The sequence below is a fragment of the Salmo salar genome, chromosome ssa17, assembly GCF_905237065.1.
Source record: "Salmo salar chromosome ssa17, Ssal_v3.1, whole genome shotgun sequence".
Classification (NCBI taxonomy): Eukaryota; Metazoa; Chordata; class Actinopteri; order Salmoniformes; family Salmonidae; genus Salmo; species Salmo salar.
In genome coordinates this window covers 68,721,160-68,741,882 of record NC_059458.1, presented here as the reverse complement: position 1 = coordinate 68,741,882, position 20,723 = coordinate 68,721,160, and the positions used below count along the sequence as shown (strand labels likewise).

General features: G+C 48.4%; 1 protein-coding gene across 1 annotated transcript in view; it reads left to right on the top strand.

Annotated features, from left to right (window-relative positions):
- Positions 1–20,723, top strand: part of LOC106576559 (protein piccolo) — a 96,745-nt gene that overhangs the window by 47,661 nt on the left and 28,361 nt on the right. The window contains exons 4-6 of the mRNA XM_045698653.1: positions 8,950–9,204; positions 12,610–16,789; positions 17,203–18,767. Coding sequence (XP_045554609.1) covers positions 8,950–9,204; positions 12,610–16,789; positions 17,203–18,767 — 6,000 coding nt within the window. The remainder of the gene's footprint in view (positions 1–8,949; positions 9,205–12,609; positions 16,790–17,202; positions 18,768–20,723) is intronic.

The following is a 20,723-nucleotide window of genomic DNA, read 5'->3' as shown; positions in this document are numbered from 1 at the left end:
GACTAGTATTGTTAGCATTAGGGCTAGTGGAGAGGAGACTAGTATTGTTAGCATTAGGGCTAGTGGAGAGGAGACTAGTATTGTTAGCATTAGGGCTAGTGGACAGGAGACTAGTATTGTTAGCATTAGGGCTGGTGGAGAGGAGACTAGTATTGTTAGCATTAGGGCTGGTGGAGAGGAGACTAGTATTGTTAGCATTAGGGCTAGTAGAAAGGAGACTAGTATTGTTAGCATTAGGGCTAGTGGAGAGGAGACTAGTATTGTTAGCATTAGGGCTAGTGGAGAGGAGACTAGTATTGTTAGCATTAGGGCTAGTGGAGAGGAGACTAGTATTGTTAGCATTAGTGCTAGTGGAGAGGAGGCTAGTTTTGTCAGCATTGACTCCTGGGACTTTTCTATTGGTTCCAGACCAACAGGCAAAATCAATCAAGCCCAGCTAAACTACACTGAACACAAATATAAACACAACATACAACAATTTCAAAGATCTGAGTTACAGTTCATATAAGGAAATCAGTCAATTGAAATAAATTCATTATGCCCTAATCTATGGATTTCACATGACTGGGAATACAGATATGCATCTGTTGGTCACAGATACCTTAAAAGAAAGTAGGGGTTTCTGGTCTCACCACCATTTGCCTCATGCAGCAAGACACATGTCTTTCGCATAGAGTTGATCAGGCTGTTGATTGTGGCCTATGGAATGTTTTCCCACTCCTCTTCAAATAGCTTTGCAAAGTTGCTGGATATTGGCGGGAACTGGAACACACTGTCAGACACGTCGATCCAGAGCATCCTAAACGTGCTCAATGGGTGACATGTCTGGTGAGTTTGAAGGCCATGGAAGAACTGGGACATTTTCACCTTCCAGGAATTGTGTATTGATCCTTGCAACATGGGGCTGTGCATTATCATGCTGAAACATGAGGTGATGGCGGCGGATGAATGACACGACAATGGGCCTCAGGATCTCATCACGGTATCTCTGTGCATTCAAATTGCCATCGATAAAATGCAATTGTGGTCGTTGTCCATAGCTTTTGCCTGCTTATAGCATAACCCCACCACCACTATGGCGCACTCTGTTCACAACGTTGACATCAGCAAACCACTAGCCCACACGATGCCATACACGCTGTCTGCCATCTGACCAATATAGTTAAAACCAGGATTCATCTGTGAAGAGCACACTTCTCCAGCATGCCAGTGGCCATTAAAGGTGAGCATTTCCCCACTGAAGTCGGTTACGACGCCGAACTGCAGTCAGGTCAAGACCATGGTTATGATGAAGAGGACGCACATGAACTTCACTGAGATGGTTTCTGACTGTTTGTGCAGAAATTCTTTGGTTGTTCAAACCCACAGTTTCATCAGCTGTCCGGGTGGCTGGTTTCAGACGATCCCGCAGGTGAAGAAGCCGGATATGGAGGACCTGGGCTGGCGTGGTTAAATGTGGTCTGCGGTTGTGACGCCAGTTGACGTACTGCTAAATTCTCTAAAACGACATTGGAGGTGGCTTAACATGAAATTCTCTGGCAACAGCTCTTGTGGACAAACCTGCAGTCAGCATGCCAATTGCATGCTGCCTCATGCAATTGAGACATCTGTGGCATTATGTTGTGTGACAAAAATGCAGATTTTAGAGTGGCCTTTTATTGACCCAAGCACAAGGTGCACCTGTGTAATGATCATGCTGTTTAATCAGCTTCTTGATATGCCACCACCTGTCAGGTAGATGGATTATCTTGGCAAATGAGAAATGCTCACTAACAGGGATGTAAACAAATGTGTGCACAAAATGTGAGAGAAATAAGCTCATGAAACATGGAACAAACACGTTACATGTTGCGTTTATATTTTTGTTGAGTATATTTGCCATGATTTTGGTGTTTGATCCCAGGTCTGTCAGTCACAAAGTGATACAGTCTCTTTCTCTCTCACCCCAAACAGAAAAGCAAAAACAGCAGCCGAACTCCAAATGCCGCTCATTACCGCAGGCTGTTGTGGGTCTTAATTATCCCTCCTTTAAAACTGAAAGGAGGAGAGGAGATCCCCCTCTCCATCCCTCTCTCATTGCCTCCAGTAGCACAGGCAAGCTAGCATCTCACACCTGTCCAGCTAGGGGAAACCCGATCTCACACACACACACACACACACACACACACACACCAGCTGATAAGCCCATTTTAACTGCAGCTGGCGAACTGACCTAATGTACTGTGTAAGATACGATGAAGCAAAAAGCTGATACACACAAAATAACACTGGGTTCAAAGTTCAGTAGACAGATGGCAAAACGGAAGAACACTTCAGACAGACATACAGACGGACACACCCACCTACCTAGTTTTGCTGGGTCTTCCTTTCCCCTCCTTTACTAAGTTCTCTCTCACCTAGCTCAGAGTAAATATGGTGCTGTCGCTCACCTAGCTCAGAGTAAATATGATGCTGTCTCTCACCTAGCTCAGAGTAAATATGATGCTGTCTCTCACCTAGCTCAGAGTAAATATGGTGCTGTCTCTCACCTAGCTCAGAGTAAATATGGTGCTGTCTCTCACCTAGCTCAGAGTAAATATGGTGCTGTCTCTCACCTTCCCTCTCAGTATCCCTTAACACACACCTCAACCTCCTGGGAAACAAACCCAAACCACCTGGGACACCACAGTACCTCTTTACTCCTGTCAAACAGTAGGAAAAGACAGTACTGAGGTACACATTTGTTGGTGTCAGAGAGTATTTGTTGTGTAATTGTATTTGGGAAGTGTCTGTATGGTTAGTAGAAAGGTTTGGAATGTAATGCTGGATAGTTGAATCCATGTTGTGAATATTTCATTGGACATTGTGTGTTGGATGACATGAACTCTGAAGTGATGCTTCCAATAGCAGATAAGAGAAAATCCTAATGAACACCTCAACTCCTTACTTGACCTTCGCACTAACAAGGCTTTCTAGCCCACACAGCTTTGACACCTGCTACAGTACTGTAGTGTAACGCCCTGGCCATAGAGAGGGGTTTTTGTTCTTTATTTTGGTTAGGCCAGGGTGTTACATTGGGTGGGCATTCTATGTTCATTTTCTATGTTGTCTGTTTCATTGATTTTGGCCGTGTGGCTTCCAATCAGGCACAGCTATTGTTGGTTGTTGCTGATTGGGAGTCACACATAAGTGCCTATTTTTCCGTTGGGGTTTTGTGGGTAATTGTTTCTGTTACCTGACAGTACTGTTTGGCTGTCAGTTTTCTCGTTTTTGTGTATAGTGTTCTTTCGTCCATTAAAATCATGATGAACACTAACTCCGCTGCGCCTTGGTCTACTCTCTCTCCCGACAGCCGTTACAGAATTACCCACCAAAAACGGACCAAGCATCGGAGGAAGGAGAGGCACCAGGAGAAGGAAAGTAATATGGACTCATGGACTTTGGAGAAGATGGAGAGGAACGTTCAGGATTCCTGGAGATGGGAAGAATTAATGGACGGAAAGGGACCATGGGCTCAAGCTGGGGAGTATCGCCGCCCGCAGTGGGAGATCGAGGCAGCGATAGCTGAGAGGCGCTGGTATGAGGAAAGGGAGCGCAACAGACACGAGAGGCAGCCCCCAACATTTTTTGGGGGGGGGGGGCACATGGGGAGATTGGCGGAGTCAGGCGGTAGACCTGAGCCAACTCCCCGTGCTTACAGGAGGCAGCGCAGAACTGGTCAGACACCGTGTTATGCGGTAAAGCGCACGGTGTCCCCAGTACGCGTTCATAGCCCGGTGCGCTATAGGCCAGCCCCCCCCGCAAGTGCCATGTGAGTGCAGGCATCGAGCCAGGACGGGTTGTGCCAGCTCAGCGAGTCTGGTCTCCGGTGCGCCTTTTCGGTCCAGGTTATCCTGCACCGGCTCTGCGCACTGTGTCTCCAGAGCGCTGGGAGGGCCCAGTTCGCCCAATGCCTGCGCTTTCGCCCGTGACGGGCCAAAGTGGGCATTCCTGGTTAAGCCTGTGCCTCCTCCACGGACCAGGCCTCCAGTGGGTTTCCCCATCCTGGTCTCTCCTGTGCCGCCTCCACGGACCAGGCCTCCAGTGGGTCTCCCCATCCTGGTCTCTCCTATGCCGCCTCCATGGACCAGGCCTCCAGTGGGTCTCCCCATCCTGGTCCATCCTGTGCCTCCTCCTAGGACCAGGCCTCCAGTGGGTCTCCCCATCCTGGTCAGTCCTGTGCCTGCTCAATGGACCAGGCCTCCAGTGGGTCTCGCCAGTCCGGAGCCGCCAGAGCCGCCCGCCTGTCCGGAGCCGCCAGAGCCGCCCGCCTGTCCAGAGCCGCCCGCCTGTCCGACGCAGCCATCGACGCCCGCCAGCCGGGCGCAGCCCACCCGGACCCTCCCCTTCAGAGTCAGGTTTTGCGGCCGGAGTCCGCACCTTGGGGGGGTACTGTAACGCCCTGGCCATAGAGATGGGTTTTTGTTATTTATTTTGGTTAGGCCAGGGTGTTACATTGGGTGGGCGTTCTATGTTCATTTTCTATGTTGTCTGTTTCATTGATTTTGGCCGTGTGGCTTCCAATCAGGCACAGCTGTTGTTGGTTGTTGCTGATTGGGAGTCACACATAAGTGCCTGTTTTTCCGTTGGGGTTTTGTGGGTAATTGTTTCTGTTACGTATTGCACCTGACAGTACTGTTTGGCTGTCAGTTTTCTCGTTTTTGTGTATAGTGTTCTTTTGTCCATTAAAATCATGATGAACACTAACTCCGCTGCGCCTTGGTCGACTCTCTCTCCCGACAGCCGTTACATGTAGCTATGCGGGTCTACTGTACAGTACACCAAGCAACATATTCTCAACACTGGGCAGGTTGCTAAGGATTCAACCTTCTAAGAAAACAATCTAACCAGAGAAATGGCAAAGTGTAGTTTCTATGACAACATGGTTCACAGTTGAACCAAATGATTTTGATGGTCTAGTTGGTTAAAGTGTGATACTCCCATCCCCAGAGACCAGATTTGGCCCATTTAAAAGCAGGTTAAATCACTACATTTATATCCGTATTTGTGGGGGAAATTATTTCATATCAGAAGCCTCCCTTTTAAAATTATTTAAGAAACACTAATACTGACTAGCTAATTTGCTATCTGCAACAGGTGAAGTCACCTCAAATATCCCCTCCCTTCTCCACCCATTGGAATTCTCATGTCAGACTTCACCAAATTTAGGAGGTAAAACCCTTGCAGGATCCTCCTCTGTAATAAAAGGATATCACTTTGACCTTCACGTCGCTTACCTCCCCTGAGAGGAGGAACCAATGACCCAACACGGAGGATAGACTCATCGGATTACCAGATTTGCCGATTTTGCAAAATCATCTCAGACTTTTTATGTTAATGTCTTGAGACTTGAGGTAGTTTAGTAGTTTGAAAGTGTTGTTTCTTGTAGCGTCCTTGAACGTTTGAACTCTTTTGTAAAGTCAGGGTTGTATAGTTCTAGTAAAGAGAGGAAAGGCTCCCACACTAATGCTGCTCCTTTTACTATCTTTCTCTCTACAGTATGTTATACCCAGATCCATGTGGGATGTGCATATCACTGTATAGCTGTGATACCGTGTGTGTGTATGTATATGTGTGTGTGTATGTATATGTGTGTGTGTGCTTAGCAAACAGCAGCATGGCTGATTCACAACCCACAGGGATGTATATGAGAGGGTGGATCCCACATACAGCCATATAGACATACAGTCATAAAGCCATATAGTCACACAGACTCATAACCATACAACCATATAGCCACACAGCCACACAGCCATATAGCCATACAGCAATATAGCCAAATAGCCATACAGCCATACAGCCATATAGCCACATAGCCACACAGCCATACAGCCATATAGCCACACAGCCACACAGCCACACAGCCATACAGCCATATAGCCATACAGCCACATAGCCACACAGCCACACAGCCATACAGGCACACAGCCACACAGCCATACAGCCATACAGCCACACAGCCACACAGCTATACAAATGTGAGGATGCTGATGATTATACATCCCCCATCGCTACTATGATGACCAACTGATGGCACACACACACACACACTCTGTGACATGACTCATCGTTTCTCTTATCTTAATGAGACGCTGGACAAGACTGGACAAGACTGGGCTCTTAATGACACTTCAAGGAATTGAAGCTGCTGAGCTCTGTTACCAGGAATGCTTTGTAATTGGCTAGTTAGGAAAACACGAACATCCATTAGCATCCTAGCTTCAATCAGGGAGTCAATGTAATGGCTTAAAGGGGTTAAATCATTTCAATACGACAAAGTTGTAGTGTGACACTTATGTGCATATACGTGTTTGTGTGTGGCTAACTGTGTGTGTGGAAGTCTGTGTTTGTGTGTGGATCACTGTGTCTGTGTGCGTGTCTGTGTGCGTGTGCGTGTGCGTGTGCGTGTGCGTGTGCGTGTGTGTGTGTGTGTGTGTGTGTGAGAGAGAGAGCGTGAAAGACAGGGAGTGTGTTTGTGTGTGTTTGTGTGCACTTGTGTATTTGACAAGTACAGAGATGGAGAGACAGGATGCTTTTTATGGTGGTGATCTGGTGGATGGGTGATATCCAAGGACCGTAGGCTGCAGATCTCTGATAGCGTCGGTGATGACAAGGGTAAAAGTGGTTTGAAGCTGAAGCGACAGATCTTGTGGCTGGCTGGCTCTGTCCGGGCTCTCATTATTCCCTATCAGTGGCAATCTGGAACCATCTCTCTGCCTCTCGAGCTGCTCTCTGTGGTGTAAATGGATGGAGCAGTCAAGCTGCGAAAGCCAATGCCCTGTGGGGGTGGCACGGCATCCTGTATTGTAGAAAGAGGGACCTCTACATAGGGTTGGAATGGCTATGGGGCTGCATTATGATATTATTAATGAAGTCATATATAATAAAGGTGAAATCCTGCGGCTCTCTGTTTCTTTCCTCTCTTGCTCTCACTTTATTTCCTCTCTCTCTCTCTCTCTCTCTCTCTCTCTCTCTCGCTCTCTCTCTCTCTCCCCTCTTCTCTCCTCTTCTCTCCTCTCCGCTTCTCTCTCTCCCCTCTCCTCTTCTATCCCTCCCCTCTCCTCTTCTCCCTTGCTCTTTTTTACACACACTCTCCATTTCGATCGTATGATAACAAAATGCCATTCTAAACTTCATGCTAACCATTTAACATGGAGAACGTTATGAGGCAACCATTAAGGTATCTTACCGTGGCACACACCCACATTACTGGCCTGTGGAGGCACACAAAACGGGTATGCAGGAAATAGGGTGTTTACTTGAAACGGAGACTGGAGGGGTGGCTAGACCCATGCTGGACTAGACCCCAAGAGAGAAAGAGAGAATATGTATGTATGGTGCGTGGATGTGTTATTTTACCAATACACTTACAGTACAACTACACATACAGTACAACGTCTCTCCATCGTTAGTCCTACTTACATTAGCTCTGGTGTGCTACAGTGTAAGACCCAGAGTCCCTAGGAATCAAACGTTTACCATCGTTTCTTTCTCTCCTTTCTTGTCGAGATATCGAATATTAAACCGTCTTAACGGGTACAACACTTAAACCACAATTCTCAGTGGAGCCCTTCTGTAATGACTTCTTCTTTAGTGCTGTGATTGTCGACTTGAGTCAGATAACCATGACAGGACAGAATTAGAGGCCCTCCGAGACGAAGGATTTGAACAGCTGTACTCGTGGCGGTTTGTTGTCTTTCTTGCTGATGCACTCTGGTTATTTTCAGAGATAGAGGGCCGGTTCGGTCCCAAGCGGGGGATGGGAAGAATAAACAATGCCGAAGTCATCGCACTACGCAGGATAAACCGTTTACTGAATGCACACTTTTAATTGCCTGCCTTTGAGCTGGGTTTACTGACAGATTGAATTGGTCTGACATAAGATGTTTCAGTTCATCCCACTGTAAGGTCCTTGTCAGCCCATCATTCGACCACAATAACAAGTTTAGATAGCTGGCCGCTAAACTAACTTAGCAATCTTAAAATGTTTTGATTACATGGCTAATTGATTGACTATCAGTGACTGACATAAAAACAGAAAAACTGCTGATGCACAACCACATTTCCAAACGGCATATTGTGTATTCTACTATTCTAGCTTGCAACAGTAAGTTGAGACCCCAAATTAGTTCCAAATGTTTGTTGTACTATGGGGCGACAGGTAGCCTAGTGATTAAAGCGTTGGGCAAGTAACCGAATCCTGAGCAGACAAGGTAAAAATCTGTCGTTCTTCCCCTGAACAAGGCAGTTAAACCTACTGTTCCCTGGTAGGCCGTCATTGTAAATAAGAATTTGTTCTTAACTGATTTGCCTAGTTAAATAAAGGTAAAAATAATACTCATATTTTTGTGAAAATTGATGTGAGGGCCTTCAAAAGGGGGGCCGCGGGCCAACAGTTGCTCATCCCTAATATACTGTACATCATGCTGAATTTAGGACATGGGACTAAGGGGCGCAGTGGTCTGGGGTTATGGTCTTGTGTCATTAAGTCATAGGGCCTAATATGTGTTCATCCTGATGGATGCACTGTATAAAATCGTTTTGTGTAGATGGGTCAGCTAGACACACACAAACACACACAGACTCCACCCTGGCTCTGCTGTGGAATGTCTGCACACGCTGCCAGAGTCATTCTGACATGCATTGGTAAACCTCTGTGCCATTACCATGCATTATGAAAGGACTATCTGTTAAGTTACATAAATGTAAAAAGCTTGCCTGAACTAGAATAGGCTACACTGGCCCCGTGTCTACGCATAGCCCAAGTGTTACGAAACCGTGTGTCCAGTTTTCTAATAATGATCATAAAACATAATTACTATTTAAAGTCAACATTTTAATCATCCACTACGACAACTATGTATTAGAGTGAGTGAGCTTTTTTACAAGGTCAACACTAACTAACATTTTCTTTGTTTTTCTGTCTTACAGAAAGAATGGTTATGTCTCAACTGCCAGACCCAAAGAGCTCTCTCTGGCCAGCTGGGCGATATACCCCCTCCACCATCTCCTGTGAAGAAGCAACTACCCACAGCTACCCCTACCCCTCCTGCCTCCCCTGCCAAAGTCCCTGCCTCCCCAGCTGCTGCTGCTGCTGCCTCTCCATTAACAAGAAGCCCCTCAGTCACTCAGGCAGAGGCAGCAGCAGCAGCAAAGGAAGACACCCAGCCGCTTCCCATGTCCAAGGTAGTAACAGAACGCACCCCGCCCCAAACACCAGACTCTGCGTCTGCAAACACAGACACCACACCCATCCCACCTGAGCATGCCACCCCTCCCTCTGATAGTGTCCCAGAGGAGAAAGAACCAGAGCAGGCTGAAACAATGGAAGCTATATCTGTGACTATACTGGATGAGCCTGTGACAGAGAGTGTAGTGGAGAGTGCTGTCGAAGCCTCAGCAGTGGAGAAAGACCCAGAGCAGGCTGAAGCGATGGAAGCTATATCTGTGACTATAAAGGATGAGCCTGTGACAGAGAGTGTAGTGGAGAGTGCTGTCGCGGCCCCAGCAGTGGAGAAAGACCCAGAGCAGGCTGAAGCGATGGAAGCTATATCTGAGACTATACTGGATGAGCCTGTGACAGAGAGTGTAGCGGAGAGTGCTGTCGAGGCCCCGGCAGTGGATCATCCAGAGAGTATGCCAGAGAAAGTTACAGAAGAACAGTCACCACCCAACACTACTCAGGCAGAATCAGATTTCCAGCCTGCAGTTGTAGAGGAGCCTGTCATTGCCCCCCCTGTAGAGAATGAGTCAGAAAAGCCTGTTGAGGCTGCACCCGAGCCAACTCCAAGCCCAGATACAGTGCAGAGTGAGTCTACAGCAGAGCAGATCTCACCGGCTCCCTCTGCAGGTAGTGAGAAACAGGAGCCCATCCTAGAGAAGGTTCTTGAAGAGGAAGCTAAGTCGGTAGAACCAGAGGTGATTCCAACACCTGAAACGGTCACACAGGAAATTACTGTCCAACCTGACCAATCACCAGAGCCTGTACCGCCAGCTCCTGTTGTCACTGAGGAGGAAGATAAAGCAGTGGTGATTGAGGAAGAACCTAGCCAGCCACCTAAAGCTGAGGAGACAGCTCCAACACCTCCTGCAGTCACCGAGCAGGAGGAGAAACGTAAAGAGCCAGAGCCTCAAGCAACTACTGTTGAACAGCCTCCAACTGAGGTGTCTTCAGTACATACAGGTCCAGTAGCAGAGAGTTCAGCTGTGGAGACGGCCGTGGAGACTAAGATGCCAAAAGTGGCTCCTGCTCCACCAGTTAAGATTGTAGAGAATTCGGCCTCAGCACCCGAAGCCCCTAATGAGCCGGTAGAGGATTGTACATCTCCCAAACCAGCAGAGCTAGAGCCTGTGCCTTCACAAAAAGAGGATGTGCCCCCTGCGGTAGAAGAAACTCCCCCTGTAGTTGTTGAGAATGAACAGCCTAAAGAGGTAGGGACCTTTCCACAAACTGAGGCAGTTGAGTCTGTAGCCACATCTCCTCCTCTAGTTACTGATAAAGTTGAGGAGAAGCCTGTAGAGAAGGAGGAAGAGTCAATTCCGCCAGCCCAAGTAGAGGAGAAACCTGTAGAGAAGGAGGCAGAGCCAATTCAGCCAGCCCAAGTTGAGGAGAAGCCTTTAGAGAAGGAGGCAGAGCCAATTCAGCCAGCCCAAGTTGAGGAGAAGCCTGTAGAGAAGGAGGCAGAGCCAATTCCGCCAACAACCGAGTTGAGGAGAAGCCTGTAGAGAAGGAGTGGTAGGCAATTCCAGCCAGCCCAAGTTGAGGGAGGAAGCCGGTAGAGAAGGAGGCAGGAGGCAATTCCGCCAGCCCAAGTGAAAAACCTGTAGAGAAGGAGGAAGGAGTCAATTCCGCCAGCCCAAGTAGAAAAACCTGTAGAGAAAAGGAGGCAGAGCCAATTGCAGCCCAAGTTGAGAGAAGCCTTTAGAGAAGGAGGCAGAGCCAATTCAGCCAGCCCAAGTTGAGGAGAAGCCTGTAGAGAAGGAGGCAGAGCCAATTCTGCCAGCCCAAATTGAGGAGAAGCCTGTAGAGAAGGAGGCAGAAGCAATTCAGCCAGCCCAAGTTGAGGAGAAGCCGGTAGAGAAGGAGGCAGAGGCAATTCCGCCAGCCCAAGTTGAGGAGAAGCCGGTAGAGAAGGAGGCAGTGCCAATTCCGAAAGCCCGAGTTGAGGAGAAGCCTGTAGAGAAGGAAGCAGAGGCAATTCAGCCAGCCCGAGTTGAGGAGAAGCCTGTAGAGAAGGAGGCAGAGCCAATTCAGCCAGCCCAAGTTGAGGAGAAGCCTGTAGAAAGTGAGGCAGTAGTAAAGAAAGTACCAGAGGCTTCTCCTGCACCTCCTGCCGCTGAACCAGAAAACGTTAGCCCTGAGAGAGATGCCGAAAGGACAGAGTCAGAAACAGTGGTTGAACCCAGCCCAGAAGTCAAAGCCGAGGAGTCAGTTTCACCATCCCCTTTTGAGAAAAATGTCCCTGAACAGCTCCCAGAACCTGAACCACGATCAGCTAAAGTTGATCAGATCCCACCTCAGGAGGCTGTAGAAGCTCCAGCACCAGTAGTAGAAAAAAACACAGATGAAACTGAAACTGAGGCTGGAGCAGAACGTGTAGGTCAGAAAGAGGAAAATCTGACATCTGTGAATACCAAGGTTGAACCAGAGCCAACAGCCGATAATAAGGCTGAGAAGGCCCAGAATGAGTCTACTCCCCCAGCTTCTGAAGCTAAAGAGCAAGAAAAGGTCAAAGCAGAGCACTTAGAACAAGCTATAGAGGCAGCGTCACTATCATCTGCTGCTAGTGAGCCACAAGCCCCTGAGAACGTTTCTGAGGAGAAACCCACACAGGAAGGAAAAGAAGCTAGCAGCATAGCTGAAAATAAACAAGAGGTGTCTATAGCTGAGAGTAGGGAGCCAACTCCTACTGTGTGTGATGAGAAAGCAGTGCAAGAGAAAGAATTATCCAAAGAAAATGAATCCGAGCAAACTCCAAAGACAGACTCTGTGTCTGAGAGCATTCAGCCAGAGAAAGAGAAAGTGGTTGTGTCACCACCTGTAGTTAGTGAAAAGCAGGAACCTATTTCAGTATCAGAGGTGAAAGCTGTGAGTGACAGAGAGGGCAGTGTAGAAGACAAAACAACACCAGAGCAGACTAAAACATCTGAAACTGTATCTGAAAATGTGTCTATAGCCCCAGCCCCTGTAGTAGAACCTGACACCCTAGTCCCTGTAGTTGGTGAACAGGATGAAGACAAACCTCTGAATGAAGAAAAGTCAATGCCTGAAATTCAAGGGATAATAGAGTCTGAAGTGGATGCAGTTGGAGAGGTGACTGTAGTATGTAGCAACAGTAGTGGCTGAGAATTAGATGATTCAAGTCAGAAGGGCTCTTTTCACAAATGTTTCTACATACCTTTTAGTTATGTAAAATAATCGACAGACATTAGTTGTAAAAAAATATATCATAATAATCTATCTTCTCTTTATACATCTTCATATATCCATTTTAATTGTTCCAAATAATGTCATGTTTATGATCAATTATGGATGATTATCATCTACATATTTATTATACAATAATTGTGTTTTATTATTTTAATTTACAGGCAACGCTGAAAGACCCTGGAGAAAAAAACACAGTCGCCAAGGATAGCAGTCCCACCAGCCCCTCAGACCTTGCCAAGCTGGAGAGCACTGTCCTTCCCATACTAGAGGCCCAGGCTACACAACCAAAGGACAATTCGGACAAACTGACCGACTCACTCAAGACCAGACGCAAACTTGAGGTGCTACCCCTCTCACCTGAATCTCCCAGCACAGAGGATGACCCAGAACTCTCAGAGAAGAAGGATGCCTCAGCAAAGAAAAATCTGCTGGTGCCGACAGACATCAGGGGTGACTCGTTGGAGGACAGCAGTGAGAGCTTAGGGAAAGATAGTCCCGTGTCAGGGGATGACGAAGACTTCATTCGTAAACAGATCATGGAGATGAGTGAGAACGAGGATGCTTCGCCGTCTGACGAAGAAAACCTCATTCGGCGAAAGATCCGAGATCATGACAGGAAACGAATGGAGCAGGAGAAAGGGGAGGGGAAGGAGAGAAGTGCAATGGCAAAAGGCAGGCGGCTCCTCAAGAAGAACACCATCAGCCCTGAGGACGAAGATGAGCAGAAACTCTCACTGGATAAACCTGACAAGGCATGGAAAGAGGGATCGGAACCCAAAGTCTCAGACTCTCAGGAAGGGGAACAGCCTTTGGCAGATAGAGTCGTGGCAGTACACCAACTCAGAACCATCGAGCTCAACACGACTACCACCCCTGTGCGCATACCGGGTACATCAGATGATGGAGAGCTTGAGATGGAAAGCCTCACCAACTCCCCTGATGATCGCTCCAGGGGCGATGGGTCCTCCAGCCTGCACGCATCCAGCTTCACCCCTGGGACATCGCCTACATCCCTCTCCTCTTTGGATGAGGACAGTGACAGCAGTAGTCCCAGCCGCATGCACAGTGGCGAGGGGAAACAGCACAGGAAAGCGAAGCATAGACAACAAGGCCAAGGTCTACCCACCATCGAAGACTCTTCTGAGGAAGAGGAGTTACGAGAGGAGGAGGAGCTGCTAAGAGAACAGGAGAAGCAGAAAGGCTCTGGGAAGAAGTCGAAGAAGGACAAAGATGAGATCCGAGCTCAGAGGAGGCGGGAGCGTCCCAAAACGCCGCCCAGCAACCTCTCTCCCATTGAAGATGCCTCCCCAACAGAAGAGCTGAGGCAAGAGGCAGAGATGGAGGAGTTCAGGCGATCATCCTTATCCGATTTCTCTCCCAGCATCGAGTCAGAACCAGAGGGAGTTGAGATCAATGCTGTAAAGATTGCAGCAGTACAGAAAGTATACCAACTTCCTACATCTGTTTCTCTCTACTCTCCAACAGCTGATCAAGGTGCTAATAAAAGCCCTGAAAAACGTGCCCTAAAAACTGCAGACGAAGCCTACGAAGAGATCATGGTAAAGGCTAGAACACCCACAAAGGAAAAGGTAGACATCCCTCCGGGGAAAGAGTCCCTCTATGGTGGGATGCTGATAGAAGATTATGCCTATGAGTCCCTTGTTGATGGAAATGGAAAGAAAGTCCAGCAGCAGGAGCCTGAGAAAATCTCAGTGCCAGCACAGCCCAAAATACTGAGATCTCCAGATGAGGTTTACGAAGACATGATGGAGAAGAAGAAAGAATTCATGCAGCTGGAGCAGGAACTGAAAAAAGCACAGTCCATGTTAGAAAGACCCACACCAGAGATTGTATTGCAACCCACTGAGCCAACCAGCTCCACGAGTGTTATAGTTACTGTAGGCAAGGATGGGAAACCACTGCTCGATGCTGAGGCTGCGTATGAGGAACTCATGAAGAAAGTTCTGACTCCTGGGACTAGCCCGACACAGCAAGGTCCTGATATATCTGGGGCGGCCCCTGGTGGTGAGTTCGAAGGCACTGAATCCAGAAGGGCTCTGCGTCCCATACCAGACCTGAGGGTTACACAGTGCTCCTCAGGGGAGGAGGACGCTGATGAAGAGGCCACTGAGGCCAAAAGTCAAGATAAGCCAAAGACTTCATCAGACATTCCTAAAGCTGATCAGGCACCCTTAACAGCTGCTGCAGAAACAGAGTCCAAATCAGTTGCTTGCAAGGTCCCCCCATCAACAACTTCAGACCAACCACAGACCCACATTGAAACTTCCCAGGCTGACCAGCCTCTGGACATAAGCCAACAGGATGTCATAGACTTGTCTAGTATGAAGTCCTCAGCCCCTGCTGTTGCCAGTGTATCGCCCTTACCCACCCTCCCTCAGTACACCTCCACTGTCCCCAGTGTAGTGTCAACCACCCCACCAGTGCCCCCCAAACCAGCCATCCTGCACAGGGCCCTGTCTCAGGAAAAAGCAGACATTCCTGAACCCCCTCCACTGCCCCCTCCCACCATGCCAAAGCCATCGGTTTACCCCAGGAAACCCCCTGTTCCGCTTCCATCTCAGGCTATAATCAGGTCAGAACATGTTGCCATGACAACAGCCCAAGTGTCACCGGTAAGACAGCCTCATGTCCCCCCACCAGTTCCTCCAAAGCCAGCCATCCCTGCTGGAATGGGGTACAGCCACAGGCCAGGGGAAAACGTCAAACCACCCCTTGCTCCAAAACCTGTCTCTCAGCCTGGCTCTCCTGCCCACATCCAATATCCAAGACCCACTGCCCTCCACACAGGCCATGCTGATATAGCCCTGAATCTGAGCCCCTCAGCTGAAAGCAGGCCAGGTCACTTCTCAGGTCATTCCTCGGGTCACTCCTCGGGTCACCCATCCCCCACTTCTCCGCGATACGGCAATCGACACGAAACTTATGTGGTTATAACTCTGCCATCCCAGCCCAGCTCTCCAGTGGAAGGGATCACCACCCAGGCCCCATCCAGTCCAGGTCCAGCATCTCCTTCAAGACATGCCCAACTTCCACCTCAACCTCAAACACAGTATCAACCACAACCTCAACCCCAGAAACAACCACAGCCACCTCCACCACACACAAATAGAGTGCCCCTGGCATTCACTCGCATCACTGAGTCCATGGAAAGTCAAGAGATATGTGGGCCAGAGAAAGTTGTATCAAGCTCCTGTCATGTCATTGAGGCTATTTCAGCATCCGCTCCACCCCCAGAGGTCAGGTTAGGGCAGGTCACTCAGTTTGTGACGACAGAAGTTCAAAGAACCATGGTGTCTGTCCGACACGAAAGGTCGCCGCCCCCACCTCCAGCCCCAAGAGCGAACGGTGTTCCAATCTCACTGGAGAAACCTAAACCACAACAGACACAGAGTCCACAGGGCTACCAGCCAGGGGAAGTAGTAGACCTTCGTACCATGAAGGTGAATTCAGAATCGGCCATGAAAGTGGTGGATCTGTCTTCGTCAGATGTTAGACGCCAGTCCTTGGCCACAGATATCAACGGTCGTCAGACAAGTGCAGTGCAGTCCCCAGTGGTCAATCTAAGCATTGAGTCGACCAGTGTTTCCATAGTGACTGACAGCATCACCATAGTTACATGTGCTGCCACCATACAAAGTTACGAAAATACCAACATATCCCAAGTCCCTTCTCTGCCCCTTCAGCTTACAACCACAAACAAAGCCTTCGAGCCTGTTTGTCAGATCATCTATCGGCCCATAGATGCACAGCCCACAACCAGCAACAATGCTGAGATCCCGATTAACCTTTCTGTAGGACCTGGCACAGGCTTAGGGACATTCCAGACACCTGTTACTATCGCCCCTACCCCTGCCCCAGGGTGTGTGGCTAATGGTCTGAGCAGCGGGATGCCGACAGTAGCAGGTGCGGTGGACCTTAGCACAGCCAAACCCTTCAACACCGTGGTTTCGGTCGACGCTTCCTCCGCGGAAGTGGTCATGGCTGTGATCACAGAGGAGGATGGGAAACCCGTGGACCTGACGGCTGCGAGAAGAGCCGTCTGCTGTGATGTTGTCTACAAGCTGCCATTTACAGGTAGCTGCACCACCCAGCAGCCCACTACTCCATTGCCCGAAGACCGCTTTGGCTACCGAGACGACCACTACCAATATGACCGCTCACCCTACAACATGAGGGGCTTCGGTGGCATCAAACCCTCCATGTCTGACACCAATCTGGCTGAGGCCGGGCTTTTCCTCTATAAGAGCAAGAACAGTTACAATTTCCATGGCACCACAGAGGGTGCAGTAGACCTGACATCCTCCAAGACATCTGATGCAGGTTTGTGCAGTGACATCGCCGACCTCTCGCTGAAATGTCACTTTGAGATGCCTTTGCTTATTCATGGCTGATCCTGTGGCATTTTAGTGTATTTTGTTGTTTCGTTCACTTCTTTTTGTTTTTTCATGAGTTGTTTGCATGGACATATTACCTTATTTTTTCGTTCTACCTCTATGATCATTTTTTTGGTACACCGATGCATGTGCTTGCATGCTGTTTGCTTTGACTTTACATCATCCATGATCTGACAAGACTGGAGGTTTTTCCATTTTTGTTGTTGCTTTTTTATTTATTTTAATGGAGCATGGCTTTCGATGGAGCATTGCTTTCGATGGAGCATGGCTTTCTGTCTGATGCTTCACCACTAAGGCTACCTGTTTTTGTGGACTCAATATATTTATTTTCCCCAACAGGCGTAGCTTTGGACTTCTCCACCAAAGGCTCAGGGTTATATTCAGGAATGATAATCCCTCCATATTCCCAAGCCAGAGTCAAAGGAGCTGTTGGGACACACTTTGGCATGAGCAGTGTCCTGAGATCCTCCAATGGGGTGGTGTACTCTTCAGTCTCAGTACCAATCCCATCCACCTACGCCATAACCACACAACCTGGGTCCATATTCAGCAACACTTACAACTCCCTGTCGGCGGGCATGCACACCAGCGACACCATGCCATCCCTGTCCACTCTCCAGAACCAGCCCATGACTCGGTCACACAGCTTCATCTCCACCACCTCTGCAGACGATCAAGGGGACGTCCCCCTCAACCTGGAGCTTTCTAAAGATGGCATATCCACCTCCGCGGCCCTCACCACCAAAACGGTCACCCTGGCCCTGGAAAGGCTGGACTCGTACACGGACGCGTCCCTGGAGGCTATCGCCGCCTCGCTGGAGGCCCTGTCCTCGCCCTGTGTGCCAGGGGAGGGCCAATACCAGATGCAGCGTGAGATTCTGGAGATGGAGAAGTTCAAACAGCAGCGGTTGGCTGAAGAACTGGAGTGGGAGCGTCAGGAGATCCAGCGCTTCCGCGAGCAGGAACAGATGCTGGTGCAGAAGGAGCTGGAAGAGCTGCAGTCCATGAAGCAGGCCATCCTGTGCCAGCAGGAGGATGAGCGCCAGGCCCACCTCATGATGCAAAAGGAAACCTATGCCCAGCAGCAGCAGCAGCTAGAGCAGATCCAGAGGCTCCAGGAGCAGCTCCGAGCACAACTGGAGGAGCAGAAGTTCCGGAAGATGTACCCGGGGGAGGTGTTGCTGGGGCAGGGCCAGCAGGAGGCAGTCGTTCTGGGGCCGGACGGCACCGAGCTGGCCCGGAAAATCATGGATAGTGGGTGTCAGACGGACGACGAGGACAGTGTTGTCGATAAAGCCTACACGGCGGGGAGGAAGAAGAGAAGCACGGCCAAGAAGAGCGTAGACAGCTGCGTGCAGACGGACGATGAGGACCAGGAGGAGTGGGAGCCTGCTCGGGCCAGACGTAGCAGGCCCCGCACGTCAAGGGGGGACAGAGGCGGACAGACTTCCGATATGTCCATTCAGGCTCGCTCTGAGATCTCCATACAGACGGACTCTGCAGGGAATGTAAGAATGGACGCCAGGATGGAGTTCTCTGACTCGGAAAGTCCACATTGGGAAGACAAGAGACGGCCCACGCCCTTGGAGATAGAACAGTCTAGTCACCTCAGAGCTGACCCCTCCTCACTTCAGGCCCCGCCCAAATCCCCCAATGTTCTCTACTCCCCCATATCCCCCTGCATATCCCCGAGCAAATCCCTTGAGTTTGTGTCCTATGAGAAATCACTGGGTGATACAAGCCCACAGAGGATAAGAGGGTGTACTGATCCGACCAAAGTCTCTCCAACTGGCAGCCCCAAGGGACCTAAGGCCATGCAGCGATCCATGTCCGACCCCAAGCCCATGAGTCCCACTGGAGAGGAGAGGGCATCATCCAGTTTCCAGTATGGCGACGGTTACTCCGTGAGTTCTGGTTTAATCATTGTTTGCAGTTGTGATGTGTTCTGTTCAAATGGGCATAGAGTTTCTCCCTTAGGCACGCAGGCTTTATATAATGGTCAGTTTTCTCACCCCAAGGAGAAATGGTACAAAAGGGCGCTAACACTTGCATATTATTTTTTATAGATAATTGGGTTTATTTTGTCATTTTATATTAAGGCAACTAGAGTTAGAGTTTTTGGAAGTATGATATACTGTGACATTGGACAAACAAAGTAGAGCATAATCCAGGATATTGTTCTGTTTTGAAACCAGATTTGGATGTATTTCTGTTCTGTTTTGAAACCAGATTTGGATGCATTTCTGTTCTGTTTTGAAACCAGATTTGGATGTATTTCCAGGTTGCACTTCTTGTCATAACACTACTCCATTATTTCCCTGAAAATGATGTCTTATTGCAGTTCCGTTTCTCTCATACACATCTAATGTAGCCCCCAGCTTGCTATTCATTTGGCAAGTTTGCTGTCTAAATTCATATGAGTCTCTCATAGAATGCCCTTTCAAAGGCATTGCTGCACTAAAGCTGATATATTTATATTGGCATTTTAGTTTGAAGGCAAAGCCCGTAAGACTGGAGGCAATTTTCTAGAAGAGTTTCAATTTTTCATACATTGAGTCACTGCACAGTGCCTCTTCAATGTGATTTTGGACTGGTAGCATCCTTCCACATTCTTTCTTTCCAACCAGACTAACTAGATCAGGATATATTTGAGGTATTGCAAATGACTTAGTCCAAAGGTTACAGCTATTCGTTTAGTATCTACTAGTTGTATTAAAACATAACATTTGAATTTCATAAACACCACAGGTATAGAAGTGTGTTCATATCATTTTTTTTTCATTCAACTTGTTTCCATGGGACCGGTTTCAGACATAGTCAAAATGTAATGAAAGATGATTAAGTTAAGATATATACTTACAGTAGGTTATAAATACTAGAGTTGGGCAGTATCCAGAGACAGTGCCTTTGGAATGTATTCAGACCCCTTGACTTTTTACAAATTTTGTTACGTAACAGCCTTATTCTAAAATGGATTAAAAAAAATATATCCCTCATCAATCTACACACAATACCCCATAACGACAAAGCAAAAAATGTTTTTTTAATAATAAAAATGTGTTACAATAAAAAATGGAAATATTACATTTACATAAGTATTCAGACCCTTTACTCAGTACTTTGTTGAAGCACCTTTGGCAGCGATTACAGCCTCAAGTCCTCTTGGGTATGACGCTACAAGCTTGGCACACCTGTATTTGGGTAGTTTCTCCCATTCTTCTCTGCAGATCCTCTCAAACTCTGTCAGGTTGGATGGGGAGCGTCGCTGCACAGCTATTTTCAGGTCTCTCCAGAGATGTTCAATCGGGTTCAAGTCTGGGCTCTGGCTGGGCCACTCAAGGACATTCAGAGACTTGTCCCAAAGCCACTCCTGCGTTGTCTTGGCTGTGTGCTTAGGGTCCTTGTCCTGTTGGAAGGTGAACCTATGCCCCAGTCTGAGGTCCTGAGTGCTCTGGAGCAGGTTTTCATCAAGGATCTCTCTTTACTTTTCTCTGTTCATCTTTACCTTGATCTTGACTAGTCTCCCAGTCCCTGCCGCTGAAAACCATCCCCACAGCATGATGCTACCACCACCATGTTTCACCGAAGGGATGGTGCCAGGATTCCTCTAGACGTGACCCTTGGCATTCAGGCCAAGAGTTCAATCTTGGTTTTATCAGACCAGAGAATCTTGTTTCTCATGATCTGAGAGTCTTTAGGTGTCTTTTGGCAAACTGCCATGTGCCTTTTACTGAGGAGTGGCTTCCATCTGACCACTCTACCATAAAGGCCTGATTGGTGGAGTGCTGCAGAGATGGTTGACCTTCTGGAAGATTCTCCCATCTCCACAGAGGAACTCTAGAGCTATGTCAGAGTGACCA